This window comes from Lygodium microphyllum, chromosome 27 (assembly GCF_053477565.2).
Source record: "Lygodium microphyllum isolate KBCC chromosome 27, Lygodium_microphyllum_v1.1.10, whole genome shotgun sequence".
In the NCBI taxonomy this organism is placed as follows: Eukaryota; Viridiplantae; Streptophyta; class Polypodiopsida; order Schizaeales; family Lygodiaceae; genus Lygodium; species Lygodium microphyllum.
In genome coordinates, this window is record NC_141161.1 from 123,114,667 (window position 1) to 123,132,586 (window position 17,920).

The 17,920-nt window shown below is 43.1% G+C and overlaps 1 protein-coding gene across 1 annotated transcript in view; it reads left to right on the forward strand.

The window, feature by feature from the left end:
- Positions 1-17,606, forward strand: part of LOC148012781 (uncharacterized) — a 35,970-nt gene extending 18,364 nt beyond the window's left edge. The window contains exons 2-3 of the mRNA XM_087669075.1: positions 9,852-10,935; positions 17,365-17,606. Of these exons, the coding sequence (XP_087525201.1) occupies positions 9,864-10,935; positions 17,365-17,489 (1,197 nt within the window). The 5' untranslated portion in view covers positions 9,852-9,863 and the 3' untranslated portion in view covers positions 17,490-17,606. The remainder of the gene's footprint in view (positions 1-9,851; positions 10,936-17,364) is intronic.
- Positions 17,607-17,920: the final 314 nt, after the last annotated feature.

Sequence of the window (17,920 nt, forward strand, 5' to 3'; positions counted from 1 at the left end):
GATACATTGGTAAACTTCTTGAGAGGTTTGGCTTCCAGGATTGCAAGCCAGTTTGCACACCAGTGGAGCCTAGATTGAAGTTGTCATTGCATGATAACAGTGACTTGTTTGATATCTACATATATGCTCTAGTAGTTGGATGCCTTGTCTACCTCTACAACACTAGGCTGGACATACTGTTTGCAGTTTTAGCCTTGAGTAGATATATGCATCAGCCACGCATGTCACATTGCAGTTTTAGCCTTGAGTAGATATATGAATCAGCCACGCATGTCACATTGGCAAGCTGTCAAGCGTGTTTTCTATTACTTGTGGGTACTAGGACTCTTGGATTGCTTTTTGCCAAGGGGGGACCATTGCACTTATATGCTTACAGTGATTTTGATTGAGTTGGTGATTATGATTCTCGTCACTCCACTAGTGGCAATTGTTTCTTTCTTAGCTCATCTTGCATTTCTTGGCTTAGCAAGAAACAATCCATTGTTGCCACATCATCATGTGAAGCTGAATACAAGGCAGTTTTCACTACCACAGTTGAATGCATATGGCTTAGACGCTTGCTAGCTCCTGATCTAGATGTATCTGTCACGGAGTCTACTCTGTTCACTGACAGTCAGAGTGCCATTGCAGTGGCATGGAACCTAGTGTTTCATGCACGCACGAAGCACATTGAGATTCATTGTCACTTTGTTAGAGAGAGGCTACATGCGGAGATATCAGTCTTGTCTACTGTCCTACCACAAGTAATGTGGCATACATTTTTACCAAAGGTCTTTCTCGTGACAAATTTCAAGCATTTCGCAATGCTTTAAATTTGATCTCCTTTGGTGGATAACCCTTGTATTTTGATCACTCTTCACTCCAGGGGGGACACTGGGGCACTTTTCTCTCTCCGTACGAGAGGTTTTTTCCCCTAGATTTATTTCCTTTATTTTATGTGCCTATGTTACACAGTTTTGGGCACTTATTGTGTTTCACACACTTCGGGTGTGAACACCCTCTTCTTACACTTCAGATTATTACATTGGGTGTCGTGCTCTCACACTCCACATTGTCTACTCCACTCTCAGCTAAGCTTCAATCTCTTCCTATTTTCACACTATTGTCTCAGTAGTAGAGTTTGCTTCTTGTTGTTTTGTGGGTCCTTGTGGGGTTGAATTTTTGTGCTTTGCTGGTCTTGTGCCTTCTCTTGTGAGGAAAGGAGGAGTGAAGAGGAAAGAGTGGAGGCTATCAGATGAAGCCATAGTTCTAAAGCGGGGGTATAAAGCCATTGATGGCACAAGGGGTCGTTGTCAAGACATGGCTTGGTAGGCAAGTGAGGGTGTAGGCCGTTTGGCAGGTGATTGGAAACGAGTAGGAGAGTATGCCAAATGATGGCATGCTAGGATACCTTAGCACAAGAGTCCTTGAACCTGTCCGAGGCAGTCTATAGGACGTTCCAAACTAAGAGGGATAACTGAGCAGCATAGGATTACAAGAAACACCAACATGAGGCTATATACTAGGCTATCACCAATAGGTTTTGGTTGGCAACTAGAGCCCTAGTAGCAAGGGAGAGACAGGTTGTGCTCCAATAGGTTAGCTTCCATTGGATGGAGTATAGTATTGGTACAAATTGCTAGGCTATGTGATGTCTAGTCCTAGGTGGAACCCAAGGTATCTAAGAGTTTATCCACGTGAATCCCAAGTGGATATCCCATCTAGTGCTAGAGTCAGGGTTTGTAAAAAAACCAACTAACTTATGCCAATTACGCATTTATTGTCATGCAAAATACCTCTAGAGCTAGTCTCACTCTCTCCAACATAACCCAATTATCCTCAACATAGAGTGCTATGTTGTCTACATACTCCAAATCCAGCAACTCTACCTTTGTTCGCATTAGTAGCTTGAGTCCCCTTAGGCCCTTAACTCTTGATAAAAAATAGGACATCACCTCTATGAAGGGCAAGAAGAAAGGAGCAATGGGGCAGCCCTGTTGGACTGATCACTTTAAGCGGAACTCAGACCTCTCCTCTACCTTATAATCACTTCAATGGGGCAGCCCTGTTGGACTGATCACTTCAAGCAGAACTCACACCTCTCCTCCGCCTTATAATCACTTGGTTATTGGCCAACTTATAGAGTGTAGAAACCGTGATCCCTATCGAGAAAAGCCCAACCAAGCCTATACCAATGGCGGCCCTTTGGGGAGGAGAGAAACTAGACCAGTGGATAAACAGTCAAGCATCCTCTTTGAGCTGAAGAGGTCTTGGAATGCTTGTAGCAAAGGAACCTTCATCTCCTCCTAGTAGGTGAAGAAAAAGGTTGGGGTTAGCCCATCCCCTCTAGACACTTCTACTCATCTTGTGACTAGAAAGCATGAAACATCTCTTGCTCGATGAAAGGGGTGAGGAGTGACGATCCATCTCCTTTGTATAAGGATGGGATGTGATCCTAGACTTGCTTCTTGCAGCGAGAAGACTGTCTCTTGCTGAAAGAGCTATTTGTTCAAGTCAATGGTGAGCCTCATCACTTCCTCAGGACATGATCCCACATTCCTTTATTGATCACATGAGCTATGGATTTGGTCCCTGAGAGGTGCGAGGCTGATGCATTGAAAGAACTCTTTGCATTTAGTGTCCCCTTTTCGGGCCCAAAAAGTGGTTGACATGTGAAAAGAAAGTTCTTTTCTCATGTCTTCTTAAGCTCCCTAGAGCCACCCATGCTTGCAACTCTTGGGCATGGAGGGTGTGGTCACTGAGTTACTCTTGTAGCCCCCTTTAGATAGTTGGAAAATCTCATCGCAAGGCCCTCTTCTCCTCCTAGCATTGTTGCCTTGTATGCCACATTCCTTTATTGATCACATGAGCTATGGATTTGGTCCCTGAGGTGCGAGGCTGATGCATTGAAAGAACTCTTTGCATTTAGTGTCCCCTTTTCGGGCCCAGAAAGTGGCTGACGTGTGAAAAGACAATTCCTTTCTCATGTCTTCTTAAGCTCCCCTGGAGCCATCCATCCTTGCAACTCTTGGGCATGGAGGGTGTGGTCACTGAGTTACTCTTGTAGCCCCCTCTAGATAGTTGCAAAATCTCATCGCAAGGCCCTCTTCTCCTCCTAGCGTTATTGCCTTGCATGGAGGGTTGTCTTGTCACAAATCTTGCTCAATTCCCAAGGTTTTCCACCTCCTTTGGAATCCCTTCATCATGTGCCCATTTCCCTCTCCCAAAGACGTATGATTTGTCTCCACACTTGTGCTCTGGAATTGGACATGAGTATGGGTGAAGGGCTGAAGTAGGTGCATCTAGAGATAGGAGGATGAAAGCATGATTTGACAATGTAGTCCCTCACAATTTTTCAATTTGCCCAATTCATGAGCTGCCCTACTCCCCCACATAGAATGTATTTAGTGGCTCTAGGAGAATGCCACCCAACTACTTATACCCCCAAGAAAAGAGAAGTGATCCATCACGTTTGCAGAAAGCGGGTCCCTTATAAACATTAGGGGCTTGTATTGCAAAAAAGAAAGCCTTGTAGCCCTCTTGATCATCATCCTCTATGCCCTAGAAGTCTGTCTTTGCTTTGTTGATCCTTGAAGGTCTCTAGGTTATTGAAGTCACCTCCAATAATCCAAGAGTCCACCTCCAATAATCCAAGAGTCCACCTCCAATTATTGAAGTCACCTCCAATAATCCAAGAGTCCACCTGAGATAGTCCAACCATTATATCTATCTTGAAACCAGCATGTGTTGAACTTCCAGAGGTGCATATGTGCTGAACCTCCATAGGTGCATAGACATTGAGGATTCTCTTGCAAGAACCCTTGGGCCCCAATATCTAGTCTCACTTGTAAGGCTTTACCTACAACAATAGACCCATAGTCCTATCCAAAGGATAGCAAGCTTAGGCCAATTGAGGTCCATACCCCCTGCAATCTGACCATGGGTGCTGGTAGAGTACTCCTGAAAGGTATGAGACCCTACAGCACCTTCCTAAGTTTGCTGGCTTGAGAGGGGAAGAGCTTATGCTCCTAAAGAAGGATGTCGATGCATCTTGCAAGGGCTGGTTGTAGTTCTTTCCAAACAATCTTCTTGAGACCTTGTGTGCTATTGAAGTGGAGACTATTTGCATTTGAGGATGCTAGGCATATGGTCAGGAGGAAACTCTTGAGATTTTCCAAATAGGCTCTTTTTGAGCGTGGTTGAAGACGAAGAAGATGGGAGATGGACACCATGCATGATTTAGAGTGTGAACTTCAGTGGCACATGGGTATAGGCTGTTAATAATGTTAGAATATAGGCATGGGAATCCACCCTAAGTAAGGGTCTATAAGGGTAGATGTATGTGAATGGCCTTAAGGGGCAGGGGAAACCCTAACCCTAACTTGGCAGAGGCTATATAAACAGCCTATGGGTCACTATCAGTTGTGAGAGAGTGTACCCAAGTTGTACTCTAAGCAACTTAGTAAACAAGATTTTGTTCTTGTACTTTGAGCTCTTATCTCCCTTGTGCATATCCTTCTTGCTGCAAACTCTCAGTATTCACATGGTATCAAAGCCTCCTCTAATCCTTTCAGCTTCCTCTATCCTCAGCTTCACTAAGTGCACATGATTTTCCATCATCTTCATCTTTTCCCTCTTACCTCCATAGCCAAACCTTGAACCCCTGACCTGGGGAAGCCAAAGGAGAGCATTTCAATTCTCGACTTCTATTGAGGATTTCTTCCCCAACACAAGGCGACCTAGTGTGACACATTAGAGGGCAACATTATGCGTCATGGAGGGCAGCATTGAAGAAGTCGCAGATTAGGTGTAGAATTCGCAGCCTCTTGTTCATCACCATGGCTCGGCCTGTAGAAGACGCAATAATGGCGGGTGTCTTGGGACAATGATAGCCTCCCAAGTGGTCTTTCTAACCCTAAAAGGGTTTGGCAAAATTTAATCTCTGCTAGCCACACAGAGGCAAACCCTAACTGCTTGTCTCTTGGAAGCCATAGCCAAACCTCAAGCTTGCTTCAAATTTCAAAATTTTCACTAGTGTTATCATTAGCAGTGATTCTAATCACTGATTGATATTCTCCAAAGTCAGTTGAAGCTTTGAAAGCTCTATTTCAAAGTCTCTTACCCTCGCTGGATCTCCTGAGTTCATAAAACAACCCACATCTCACATCTCAAGTGGCATAAACTTTGAGATGAGTGCTTGTAAGCACTAATGTTGCATTTTACAATCATGTTGCTAGTTGGATATTGACTCAATCTGGTTTTTTTAATCAGAAAATTAAATCCATCAAGTACTTTATAACATTTATTTCTTCTTGCTTGGTTGTAAGGCTATGTGTACAACTATAAACACATAGACCATATCCCAATATTAGTCTGCTGCTGGTACATTGGAGATATGAGTGTTATTGTACTCTCCTCTGATTCATCCAAGAGCATAGAGTTGATTGATAAGCCGTGCTTCACCAAGACCTCCTCAAATAGGCCACATTATCAGAAAGAGCTTGAAGTCTAGTCAAAGCTCACCTCGTTGAAACCCAGGAAAACAATAAAGCTAAATCAAGAGTTGTTCGAAGAACAGGACCTCTTAAATCTTATCTTGAGATATTGCATATGTATGATTTTCAACCATTTTCAACTCTACAATTTTAAAGTTGGCTATCAGTTTTGCTATTCGGTTGTACTTGGCCACCTTTAAAGGATTAGACATTGCCATTGCTTAAGGCAATAGGAAAGACCTTCCTAAAATGGCAATGGCCTATGCAAATGTAAGGCCTCAAATTCGCAAGTTCAATGGAAAAGATTTCCATCCTTGGCAAGTCTTGGTAAAATACAAAATGATGGAAAGAGGCTACTAGCCCTTCATAAAAGGAACTAAAGTTATTGACCCATCCAATCTCCTTGGTGTAGAAGATGATGAAAGAGCTCAGGCCATCATCATGCTTCATTTAGATGAATCTTTAATTTATTATATTGACCAACTCTCCACTGCCAAGGAGAAGTGGGATGAACTTGAAAGGCTCTACGGTGCTACAGGAAAGAACTCTAAGATCTTTCTAAAGATTGAGTTTTTCAGCTTGGAATACAAATAGGGAAAAGACCTAAGTAAGTTTATTTCACATATGAAGGGGCTTATGGCACAACTTGCCTTCGTTCAAGCACCCATTCATGATGAAGTTGCCATTGCCATCCTTTTGAAATCTGTGAAGAAGGTTTTTCCAATCCTTGTGACTACCCTAACTAACATTCCAAACCCAACCTTGGCAAGTACCATCTAGTCTTACCTGGATGAAGAGAAGAGAAACAATACTGAAGGAACTTTAGCATTCACTTCTTGTGGGCAAGTGTTAGTCCATACCGCTTCTACTAAGTGCTCCTTCTGTCGCAAAAAGGGCATATTGTAAGCAATTGCTAGAAGAAATACCCTGACAAAATGAAGTGCAATAAATGCAAAAAGACCGGGCATATCACTAGTAAGTGTCCTAGCATTCCAGAAGTACCTAAGGAATTGGAGGCCAACTTTGCCTCCCAATCCGCAGATGACCGACTCTTTTGAGTCTTGTAACATTCTCTACCATGAATATCCTTGTAGCTTGATTTATAAAGGCATTCTGTTTGATTGAGGGGGGGAACTTTAACATGTCTTGTGATGCAATGCCACCTTGGCATTGAGGGGGGGTGTTAGAATATAGGCATTCCACCCTAAGCAAGTGTCTATAAGGATAGATGTATGTGAATGGCCTTAAGGGGCACAGGAAACCCTAACCCTAGCTTGGCAGAGGCTATATAAACAGCCTATGGGTCACTATCAGTTGTGAGAGAGTGCACCCAAGTTGTACTCTAAGCAACTTAGTAAACAAGATTTTGTTCTTGTACTTTGAGCTCTCATCTCCCTTGTGCACATCCTTGTTGCTGCAAACTCTCAGTATTCACAAATGTTTGCACCTTGAACCACTTAATGCACCTCTAAGAGCCTTGCTATTAGGTGAGCCGCCAAGTCCTGATAATATTGAGTAGCCTAGACATCACATCCAATGGAAGGTGCCATTGCGGCGTGGTGTAGATGAGGATGTTGTGGTGAGGAAACATTGCGCCTAAATGCCCATTGATGTCCATCATGCAGTTGGGCCACTACTCCAAAAGCAGGCAAGGATGGCTCTTAAAGCATGTCCATCCTTGCCTCTTCTAGCCACTGTGAAACATGCTTTATCACCTTGTCTCATATGACCTCCTCCACGTGGACCTCAGACCATTGAGTAGAGTGATGATGCTCTTGTTTGGGGTGGGGGTGGTTGCTGCTGTGGGGGTCCCTGTTGGTGGGGAAGGGGGCATATGGTATTCCCGCTCTTGACTATGGCTGTTGGTGGGAACTAGGTTTGGCAACATTGAGCTCTGGTGAAGTTGTCCTCGTCCACTGAAGGGTGAACCTCTGACCGATGAGCAGTCTTTTGTCGATTGGCCTTTATCCTAAAGCATGTGCACTTAGAGGCCTGGTGTTGTCTGGAAAGCGTGGCATTTGAGACATTGCCCAAGCTGTCCTGTGACTGTGACCTGTTGACAAATAAGTGATTTTCTGGCCTTAGCCTCCAAAACTTTAGGAATTTTCTTGATGTCTACCACTTCCACACACATCTTTGGCAACCCTACTCCCATCATTGCACCAGTAAATGAAGGAGTATTGTGCCAAAGTGTCCCCCACAGTCCACTAGCTAGAGGTGCTTGATTGTGAGACCTAGGAGAGGAGGGTGATAGGATATTTGGGGAAATGGTGGATATGCTCCAGGGAGGTGACTGTGAAACTGCTGTAACATAGAACCATGTATATATCTCCCTTAGTAGATGCAGCTGGAGGGGTGTCAATGAGCTCTGGTGCGGCATCCATTGAGGTAAGACAAACCATGAATATGTCTTGGTCCATCAGCAGCACGTCTGCTATATGCGAGGTACTGATGTGCAAGGTGGACTGAAGCCAAAATTCTACAGCTGTGCTCTAAAGGGAGAGTGACTGACGACCTGTCCGAAGACCATGGTCACCTCTAGTTCTTTCTCCGTGGGGCAAACTGTTCGAAGCTGTTCCTTGGGTAGGACTATTGGTAAGGCGTGTGATTGAGGAGCACTTGTGGGGTGTGCGGGCATTTGACCAAAGGCTTCCTTGCTTGTGTTCTTTGAGGACAATCAAAGTGAACTGCTGGTCATCCAAACGGGAATACTACTGCAAAGGGAAGGAGCAGCTGTTATTCGGCCCCTATGTGGGGGGGGGGGTTCAGGGGCAGAGTGGGGGAAGAGGTGTTGGTGGGAGAAACAGGAAGCAGGCCAGCTTGCAAGGTGCGACAGGATGGGCAGGCAGTTGGTGGCACCTTAGAAGGCTGCAACAGATGGGCAGCATGAAGGCAAGAGGCAGCGGCGAGTCAGGCTGAAGGTGGCGTGGGCCAAGCAGGGGCAGCAAGGGGGTGGCATGGGCCAGGTGGCGAGGCAATGCAGGGCTGGGAGTGAGGTGGTGAAGCTGGGGTAGCAATGCAGGGCAGCTAGAAGGTGAAAGGGCAGACAGCAGTGTGCAGGCTGGATTGAGTGTGGTGGCTGTTTGGTGGCGGTGGCGGCTCATGGCCCGGGGGGGGGGGGGGGGAACAGCTCACACAGATTTTTTATCCTTGCACATTCTAAACGTAGAGTTTGACATTCAAGCTCCTAGAATCATCTTGGCATTCAGGCATTCACATGTTCCTCTCATGGGCATCAGTTCGAGTGCCAGTTGGACCTCTGTGAGAGGGTGATTGTGTTTTGCCCCTCATTACATTGCATATAATTTGTGTGCGCCCCTATGCTCTTTTCAGGTCCTTCCCTGATATATCACTGAGAGGGGGTGTTGAGTTTTGGACTGTCCAGCTTCTGTATTAGGCATCGACTGCATTCAGCACTGCCCGTGTGCACCCCTATGCTCCTTGGTTCTTCTTTCCTGTTCTTGATATGTCACTGAGAGGGGGTGCTGAGTTTTGGATTGTCCAGCTTCTGTATCAGGCATCCACTTCATTCGGCACTGCCCACACTTTAGACCTTTTAGGGTATTTACATGTTGCACCATAATTGATGGCTGGTCGACAATGTTTTCACCTCTATGGGCATAGGGCAGCCAGTCTCTGTCAGTGTGGCCTATATACAGTCTCCATTCTCACTTGTACATCATCCCATTGCTTTTCTTCATTCTGCCTCTTGTTTCCATCAGCTTAAAGATCTATGACACTAAAATTTCTTGCCATAAGTGAAGCTTTTATAGTCTTCTTCAGTGGAATCAAAGGAGGCATCTTTATGAACAATTTGAAAATTCCATATAGCATTCCAATTTGGATTTTTTAGCAGTTTCAAGGTACAGCCAATAGTAATACTCTCAATCTTTTGATAAAACGGGAAGTGACTGAAGCAATCCTAGATTAGTATTCAATATATATAACTTTTGACATCTCAAAGATTCAGGAACAAATGTCTAAATTTTTTCTGGAGATTGGGCCAAAATTATAGTTTCAGTTCATGGCATAGCTAAAGAAAGTAACTACAATACACGTCATTTACTGACAAGTAAATGGGGCAAATCCATAACATGGATGACGACTGTAGCAGTTAGGGTCATCTAATCCTTTTAATCTTGGATTGATATTAGTTCCTTATATTTCTGTATCCTGAATCTTCTTAAAGGTTTCTATCCCTACCTCTCTGCTTGAAGACATGGTTTGTGCATGCATTATTAGCATAGAATTTGCTTCTGGTATAGCTATATCAGAAAGTGGTGACTGAATAATTTTTGGAAGGTAGATTTCTGCTTTCCTAATGTGGCATAGAAAAAAGGTCCCACATTCTAAATTTATTGTTGTTTTTGATGACAGGATTTACTGGGGATGGAAAATGAAGAGGCTGAAAGCTGTGGGTCAAAGTACCATGATGTTTTCTCTCAAGAAGATAGAGGGATAAAAAAGAGGAAGAGGTTAGACAATGAGAGTGTTCTGCATATAGGGCTTACAAGGGAGGTGGATGCTAACTTTGGATCAGAGTGTTTGAAAAAACAGTGCAACAATAAACAGATGTATGATGGTACAGTTATTATAGGCTGGAAAGGTTGGTCGGCATTAGAATCTGAGAAAGATGAAGAGGGTGTTGAGGCGCTAGTAAACAGGAGAAGACAACAGTCAATGGATTGGGAATGCCAGCACTGCACAGAAGAGGCAGATAATGTCTATTCACAGATTTTATTGACTGGAACTTCGGTTGGTCTTCAAGGTGGAAATGTTAAAGGTGTAGGAAGTGAGGAAAAAGGAAGCAACAGTAAGGAGATTACAGTCAGGTCTATACCTTCCATTGAACAAGTAGAGAAAGTGGTAGAGACAAATCTTGAGTTCCAGATACAAAGGGATGATAAGTATGTGGATCTAACAGTGCCTGACCAGGAAACTCTTGTGTCACTTCTGTCAGATCCTGTCAGCAGTCCTCTGACAACAGCATATGAAAGAGAATTAGGAAATCAGGGGGGGTACAAAATTGAAAATTTTGACATTCATGAACCTGACAAAAGTGCACCTGTGGTGGGCACAGATATTCACAGAAATTCAGAAGAAGCAACCGGTGCAAACTACGAGCTGAAAATGCTGACATGCTCTTCAAGTGATAGTAGATGCCCAACACGACCAGAGTTTGAACCTGTGACAGATGGAAGAACTTGTACTGAATCAGCTGTTACTGAAATAAATGATATCAACTATACTTTAGACAGTACAACAGCGCCTGGTGAAGGCAAAGTAAAACTTCTAGATATCAAGACAGTGTACTGCAAAAGCAGACTAATAGATGGTCCAAGGACATTGGTTGCATTCTCAGAAGAACACAATCAAGCAATGATGGCAATAACCAAAACAGAACAGGGGAGAGGATGCTCTAAAGAAAAAGGGAATATAGCTGCCTCCAATAGGATTAAAGGTATGAACGGCCACTGTAAATGTCTCCTCTTTTGAAAAGAAAAAACCTGTGTTTGTATATGTGTGCGTGTGCATATCTTAGTAACTATTTATGTCTATCGTTATAGAAATATATTATAATGCGTTTCCCAGACAACATGTACCAATGGACTTATACCAGTTAATTTTTACACTTGCTATTGTCTAGAACACCTCTAGTGCTAGTCTCTCTCTCTCTCAAGCATGCTCCTAATAGTTCTAAGAACCTCTTGCAAGCACCTTCCCAACTCTATTGACTTGGGAGAGGGAGAGCCTATCCTCTTGAAGAGGAAGAATGTCAATATGTCTTGCAAGGGCTGGTTATAGCTACTGTTGGATAATCAACTTCTTGGGGCCTCATGCCCCAATGAGATAGAGGTTTTTCACATTAAGGATGCTGTGCTCATGGGGACACTCTATGGGCCATTGAATAGACTCGCATGGTCGAAGATGAGGAAGATTGGGGAGTTGGGTGATCCGCAATGGTGCTTGCTGGCTAGCTTAGAGAGCGAGCTCCACTCCCCCACGGTGGTCCATGTTGTTGCTGCTTGAGCCACTATAGTGGCTCCAAGAGCCATGCTATCAAGGGACCTTTGAGGCTTGGTAATAACAAATAGCTTGGGTTAGTGGCCACTTGTCATATCCATAGGTACATTCCATTGGTATGTGGTGCAAAGGAGGATACAGAGGTGTAGAAACTCTCCACCAACCCGCCAATTAATGTCCATCCTGCATCTAGGCCACTACTCTAGGAGTAACTCAAGCTCTAGCTCTCCCAACTTGTGAGACATGCGCAAACACTTGGTTCTCGTATGACCTTTTCGACTAGAGCCATCATACATCCAAATTTGGCCCATCTTGAGGGGCTAACAAGTGTGCTCTACTACTTTGAGAACTGTGTATTAGAAGAACTTGACTTCCAAAGGAAGTGGGAATTCGCCATCTAGGGTCCGCAACAATAGGACTCTTGTGGTAAGAGTTGGGCATGTCATGGAAAGGTACGATTTGCTGTTGGGGCAGCAGTGCTAGCTTGAGAGTGGGAAGGGCCACTCGACAGCTTTCAGGGGGAGGATATAGGTGTGTGAGGCTTCTTATTGCTTGTGAGTGGGGTTGTGTGTGGTTGGGGGCACGTGTGCTAGAGGATGAGGGGGAGTAGTATTTGATGGTGGAGATGGTGGGTGTGGAGTATCAAGGGGAGTTTGTTGTGGGGTGGGTTGTGGAGGGTGGTGTGTTGAGGTGAAGGGTAGGAGTGGTGTATTGAGGGCTTTACCTAATGCTTTGGTAAAGATATTTGTGACTTGGTCATTGGTTTTGATGTGTATCAAGTCTATCTCTCCAGCCAACTTGACGGCACTCATGTGGGAGGGGAGGTTGTTGCCATGGGGGGACCTCGCTGGTGGGAGGTACTAACATGACCACTCGCCCTCAGCTAAGTTTGTTGGGGTTGTTGCTGTTGAGGTTGTTGGGCCTTGGTTGTCCCTTGCCTCAGCCTCACTGTTTTCTGATGAAGCTGTCATCCTCCATCTATGCATTTGTCTGCTGCAAGGCCTTGGTCCCAAAGTGTGTGCATTTGGAGGCTTGGCGCTCAAACTCATGGCATCTAAGCCAGTGTGCAGGTTTTGTGACTATGACCTGTTGTTTGAACTGATGCGTTCTTGGCTCAATCTCTAGTAACTTTTGGAATTTTGTGTGTCTTCCATTGCCATCCACACCTTTGGCACCTCAACATGAGGGAAGAAGCATTGTGCCAAAGAGTCCGCCAAAATCCTCCACCAATTGGTGCTACTCCATTAGAAGACCTAGGTGATTGGTGTCTAGGGAAGATATGATGAAGCCTAAAGTTCAATTTGTGAATCCATTGTACCGTGGGACCATGTAGATGGCACTTTTAGTGGAACGATTGGAGAATCAATTAAATTCTCGTGCTACATCCGTTGAGGTGAGTTGAACCATGAAGATTCCTTGACCCATCAGCATTGCCTTTGCTATCCGTAAGGTGCTGATGCACAAGTTCAAGTGAAGCCAATCCTAAAGTTGTGCTTTGGAGGGGGAGTGACCCATGACCTATCCAAAGTTCACGGTCTCCTCCAATTCTGTCTCAATGGCGCACACTCATTGACACTGTTCCTCAGTGAGGATGACACAAAAGGTGTTTGACTTGGGGGCACCTGTGGAGTGCTCCAGCATCAGACCAGAGGTTTCTGTTGCATGTCTTCTCCAAGGACCACCCAGGTGTGTGGCTGCTGTTCTGGAGAGAATGCTTCTATACAGAGAAGGGCGCAGGTAATGGTGACGTTACATAGCCAAGGAAGAGAAGAAAGGGGGGAGGGGGGTGAAAAGGGATAGAGGGACTAATTGGAGCAGCTGTTGATGGTGGATTGAGGCTGTGGACCAGACAGTTTCAGTAGAGTGTGGGCTGGAAGGGGCAGAGTCAAAGGGCCAGGGCAGGTGGTTGGGGCAGCAGCAAGACAGTTCTGTGTGGGCTCAGGGCAGCACGAGGTGCAGAAGGTGGGGGCAGAAGGGTGGTGTGGTAGGTGGCTGAGGCGACAAACAGCAGCACATCAAGAGGCAGCATCATGTTAGGGGCAGTGTGTTACATGAGGAGCGGTTTGTTTTGAAATAGCCTAACACTATTTGTAAACCCTTGCATAGGAAGTGAAGCATTAGCCTTGTAGAAATGCCTAAATCCCAGGTGTCTTTAAGGGATCTGAAGGCATGCTTCATTACTTGCCAATGATGAATAGAAGGGCTGTATGTAAATGTACTCATCTGGAGTACTGCAAATTGAAGATCTGGTCTAGTGGTACAAATAAATGATACATCCAACAGTCCATATAAAGAGTAGTATGAAAAAATCCACTGCCATCATAAAAAGAGAAATCAAAACTGGGCCCCAAGACTGTAGACACTGGCTGACAATCCTCAAACCGAAATTGTTATAAAAGCCATCCAATATGTTTGGATTGTCACATGATGTGACTCCCTCAATGGTGGCGAGTTGAGTGCCCAAATAAGAGCAAATAGACCCAAATCTATCATAGCAAATGTATGTTGCTAATCATGCATTGGTTCTGGTATCAAACATGCCAGCAACACAAAGATCAGAGAGAAAAATTTCTGAAATTTTCTGTCATAAATGTGAGTGTGCATAGAATCAGTGGCTGAAAGTGCACGATCCACATTATCTTTAGCTAGTTGCTTGTCAGGTGACAACGATTAAATTCTGCTTGATGCACATAGAGAACATCTTGCAAGAGCACAGGAGTGCTAGAAACAATGATGACTTACACTTAGTTGATGCATTTCATGGCATACGAGGCATTATTGGGACACATATTTCTGTTGTGACATGATGTCGGCCCCTCAATGGTGGTCAATTGGATATGCCCAAATAAGAGTGAATAGGCCCAAATCTGTCATAGCAAATATATGTTGGAAATCATGCATTGGTTGTAGTAATGAGCATGCCATCGATATAAATATCAGAGTGAAAAATTTCTGAATTTTTAGATGCCATAAATGAGTGTGCGCCATAGAATCACTGGCTGAAGCTGCATAATTCACATATTTATTAGCTAGTTGCTTGTCAGGTGACATAGAGATTAAATTCTTTGTGATGTTTGGCACATAAAGAGCATCTTGAAAGAGCGTAGGGTTACTAGAAACAATGATGACTTGCATTTTGCCAATGCCTTTCATGGCATATGAGGCATTATTGGTACACATATATTTGGATTGTGACAAGGGTGGTGAATTGGATGCCCAAATAAGAGTGAATAGATCCAAATCTGTCACAGCAAATGTATGCTACAAATCATGCATTGGTCCCAATGACAAAGCATAACATCAACATAAAGATCAAAGATAAAAATTTCTGAAATTTGATGCCAGAAACGAGTGTGTGCCATAGAATCACTGGCTGAAAATGTATGATCCACATAAACTTTAGCTAGTTTCTTGTTAGGTAACATAGAGATTAAATTCTCCTTGACACCTTGGACATAAAGAGCATCTTGCAAGGGCATGGGGGTACTAGAAACAATGGTGACTTGATCCTAGTCAATGTGCCTCATGGCATGTGAGGCATTATTGGCATGCATGACAATACTCCCCTTAGGTAGAGGAGAGAGTAACATAACTGTTTGCAAGAAGTGATGTGCTTGGAAGCGCCACTATCGAAACAAGAAGAGCTCGTTGCATTATAAACAAATAAACAATCATTGTGAATGGAAGGGATTATATTGGCACCATGAAAAAAGGAAATTTTTGATGCCAAGTGAAATTGACAGTCTCTTAAGTGGCATTGGTCATTGGTAGACTAGACTTCCTCTTCTTTTCCGAAGCAATGCACTTAGCATATTCAATGATATCATGCCTTGGCTACGTCTCTTCGTTTTGGTTTTAGGACTTGATTGGAATGGGCCAAAGAGTGACTAGCATGATAAGAGGCCGATTTTAGAGCAGCATGAGAAGATTAGGAGTCATGACCAGCATGTGTAGTCGTAGGTTTTTTGCCAGCATACTTGGATTGCCCAAGGATTTTCCCTTTTCTTTGTGGTCCATGGAAAGGGTTTTCCTTGAAGTCATGGTGGCATTGCAATTCACATGTCTTTGCTCTTCCCACAATAAGAAATAAACAAGCTGGTTGTAGGTTTAGTTGACTTGGTTTCCCATAGTCACTAACCTTAATATTATAGCAAAACCTCGGTAAGGTTCAGGAAAACCACTCAGTGTAGTAAGGACAAGCTCATTGTTAGGAACAGCTTCATCAATGTTGAGTAATTTCTCTCTAAGATCTTAATACTTAAGACATAAGCATTGATGTTACCTTCATCTTCCATGCAAAGGTCCTTAGGTTGCTTATGGAGGTAAGCAATATGTGCCTCATTGCGTTCTTGATAAAGAGAAGCAACTTGATCCCAAGCTTGCTTTGCTTACTTGCATGTGATGTGAGGAATCACTTCTCTTCACTGATAAGGCAACTAATACGTGAGCATGGGTGTCACAACCTTCCAAAGAACTTCATCTTGAGTGGGAGAGGCTAAAGTGGAACATGATGATTTGGCATTATGAGCACCATCTCTTGATGTAGAGCTGGAAGTGGTGAATGTGGGAAGAATTGGAGATACACTCCTTTGCTCTATGCCAAAAACAATTGTCCACAAGTTCTTTGCAATGAGGACATGCCTCATAATATAGGTCCACATAGGATAATTAGTGTCATTGATCTTGTCATCAGCCCCAAGCATGCAAAATAGATAATTATTATTGCTGGTCATTATAACTATTAGCAAGTAATGGTGCCAAAATGAAGAGAGTGAGTATTCACCAGGGGGAACAAGGGTGAGACCAACCATGAATGGAATATATTGTTGCTCCCTTAGAATGCCAGTTCTCCTCCTTACTTTGAAGCAATAGAGAGTATGTATCTTGAAATTGAAAAGATAAAATTTAATTTCAAAGTGTGCCTGCTCAAAATCATATGATTTTGGGTGTACTTTGTTGGTTCTAGCCACATGTTTGCCTCCCCATCCACAAATAGTTCTACACTCCCCCACCATCCCAAATAGCTCTAGTAGGGATAAAGCTACATATCCTCTCGTTAAGTGGCTAATGGGCTAATTGAGTTTGCATCAAAATTGTAGCTCTAGTAGGGAAAATACTACATATCCTCTAGTTAGTGGCTAATGGGCTAATTGAGTATGCATGAAAAATTGTAGCTCTAGTAGGGATAATACTACATATCCTCTAGTTGAGTAGGGTGTGGGTGGATAGAACATGGAGGGAAGGAGGAAAATAAATGCATATCCTCTTGTTTTGGGTAGCTAGATAAATATCCCATCTTGGACATACTTGTCTCCACTCTTAAGTAGTAAGGTGGTGAACCACTATTTCTCTAATCACAACCATCATGGCATGTGAAGGGGATGTTGAAGTATCTTGGTGGCTTGATAAATCTAGCCTTTGTGAACTTGATTATATTTTATATGAAGTGTATTGGAAGGTAAAGGAAAGCAAATCATATGTTCTTGTTGGCATCAGTACGTCATTTCACAAGCAACTCCCTTGAATATGGTATTGCAAGAATTTACTGTAGACACCAAGCCCAAAGAACCATGAGGATCCACTCATTGGAGTTCTTTAGGATGCAATATCTTTAGAGATCATTATAGAAAGGGTGTGGGTACCTTTATATTTCTATATTATCTAGAAAAAATTAATAGATAATGGCTTGCCACATGGCACCACATAAAAATGAAAGCTTGGAAATTTTACTAGAGTAAGCAATTAGGAATCTTTTGTACAATAGCCTTCTGGAAATACACTAAATTTGAATTGGAAACGTGTGGAGAGAGAGAGAGAGAGAGAGAGAGAGAGAGAGAGAGAGAATCTAATGGAAAAATTATCTCAGGACTTCCAGTGCCATGTCCAATTTGTAAGGAGAAATTTATTGGAGATGTACATGATGCTTGCTTCAATAACTTATTTAATCAACATGTTGACCATTGTATGGAGAGAGAAAAACTAGGTTGGTAACCATCGAATGCAATTTAAGCGTAATCTAGATAAAATGTCCCAATGGAAAGTGATTATCAAGCTTCAAAATATACATTTTCAAAGTCAAATATGCAAGTTATATGAATGGTTATCGAAGGGAGTTCCACTTTTGCAAGAGTTTTAAGATGATTCTAAATCAATAACATCTTTATGATTTTGATATAGCACATCTTCCTAAAATTGATTTAAATTATGTGCAAGAGGTTGATTTTAATTTGTCAGGAGCTTCATTTGTTTTTCAAAGAATCGTCTCTATCACCTTTTATTTGAATTTTAAGTAACTTTAATAGCACATGATTCCTTTATTTGGATTTTAAGCACTTTCATACTACATACTTGATTGCAACGTACCTATTGATATGAAAAATTGATTATGTTGTTTCAAGGTTCATGATATTTATTTGTTATGT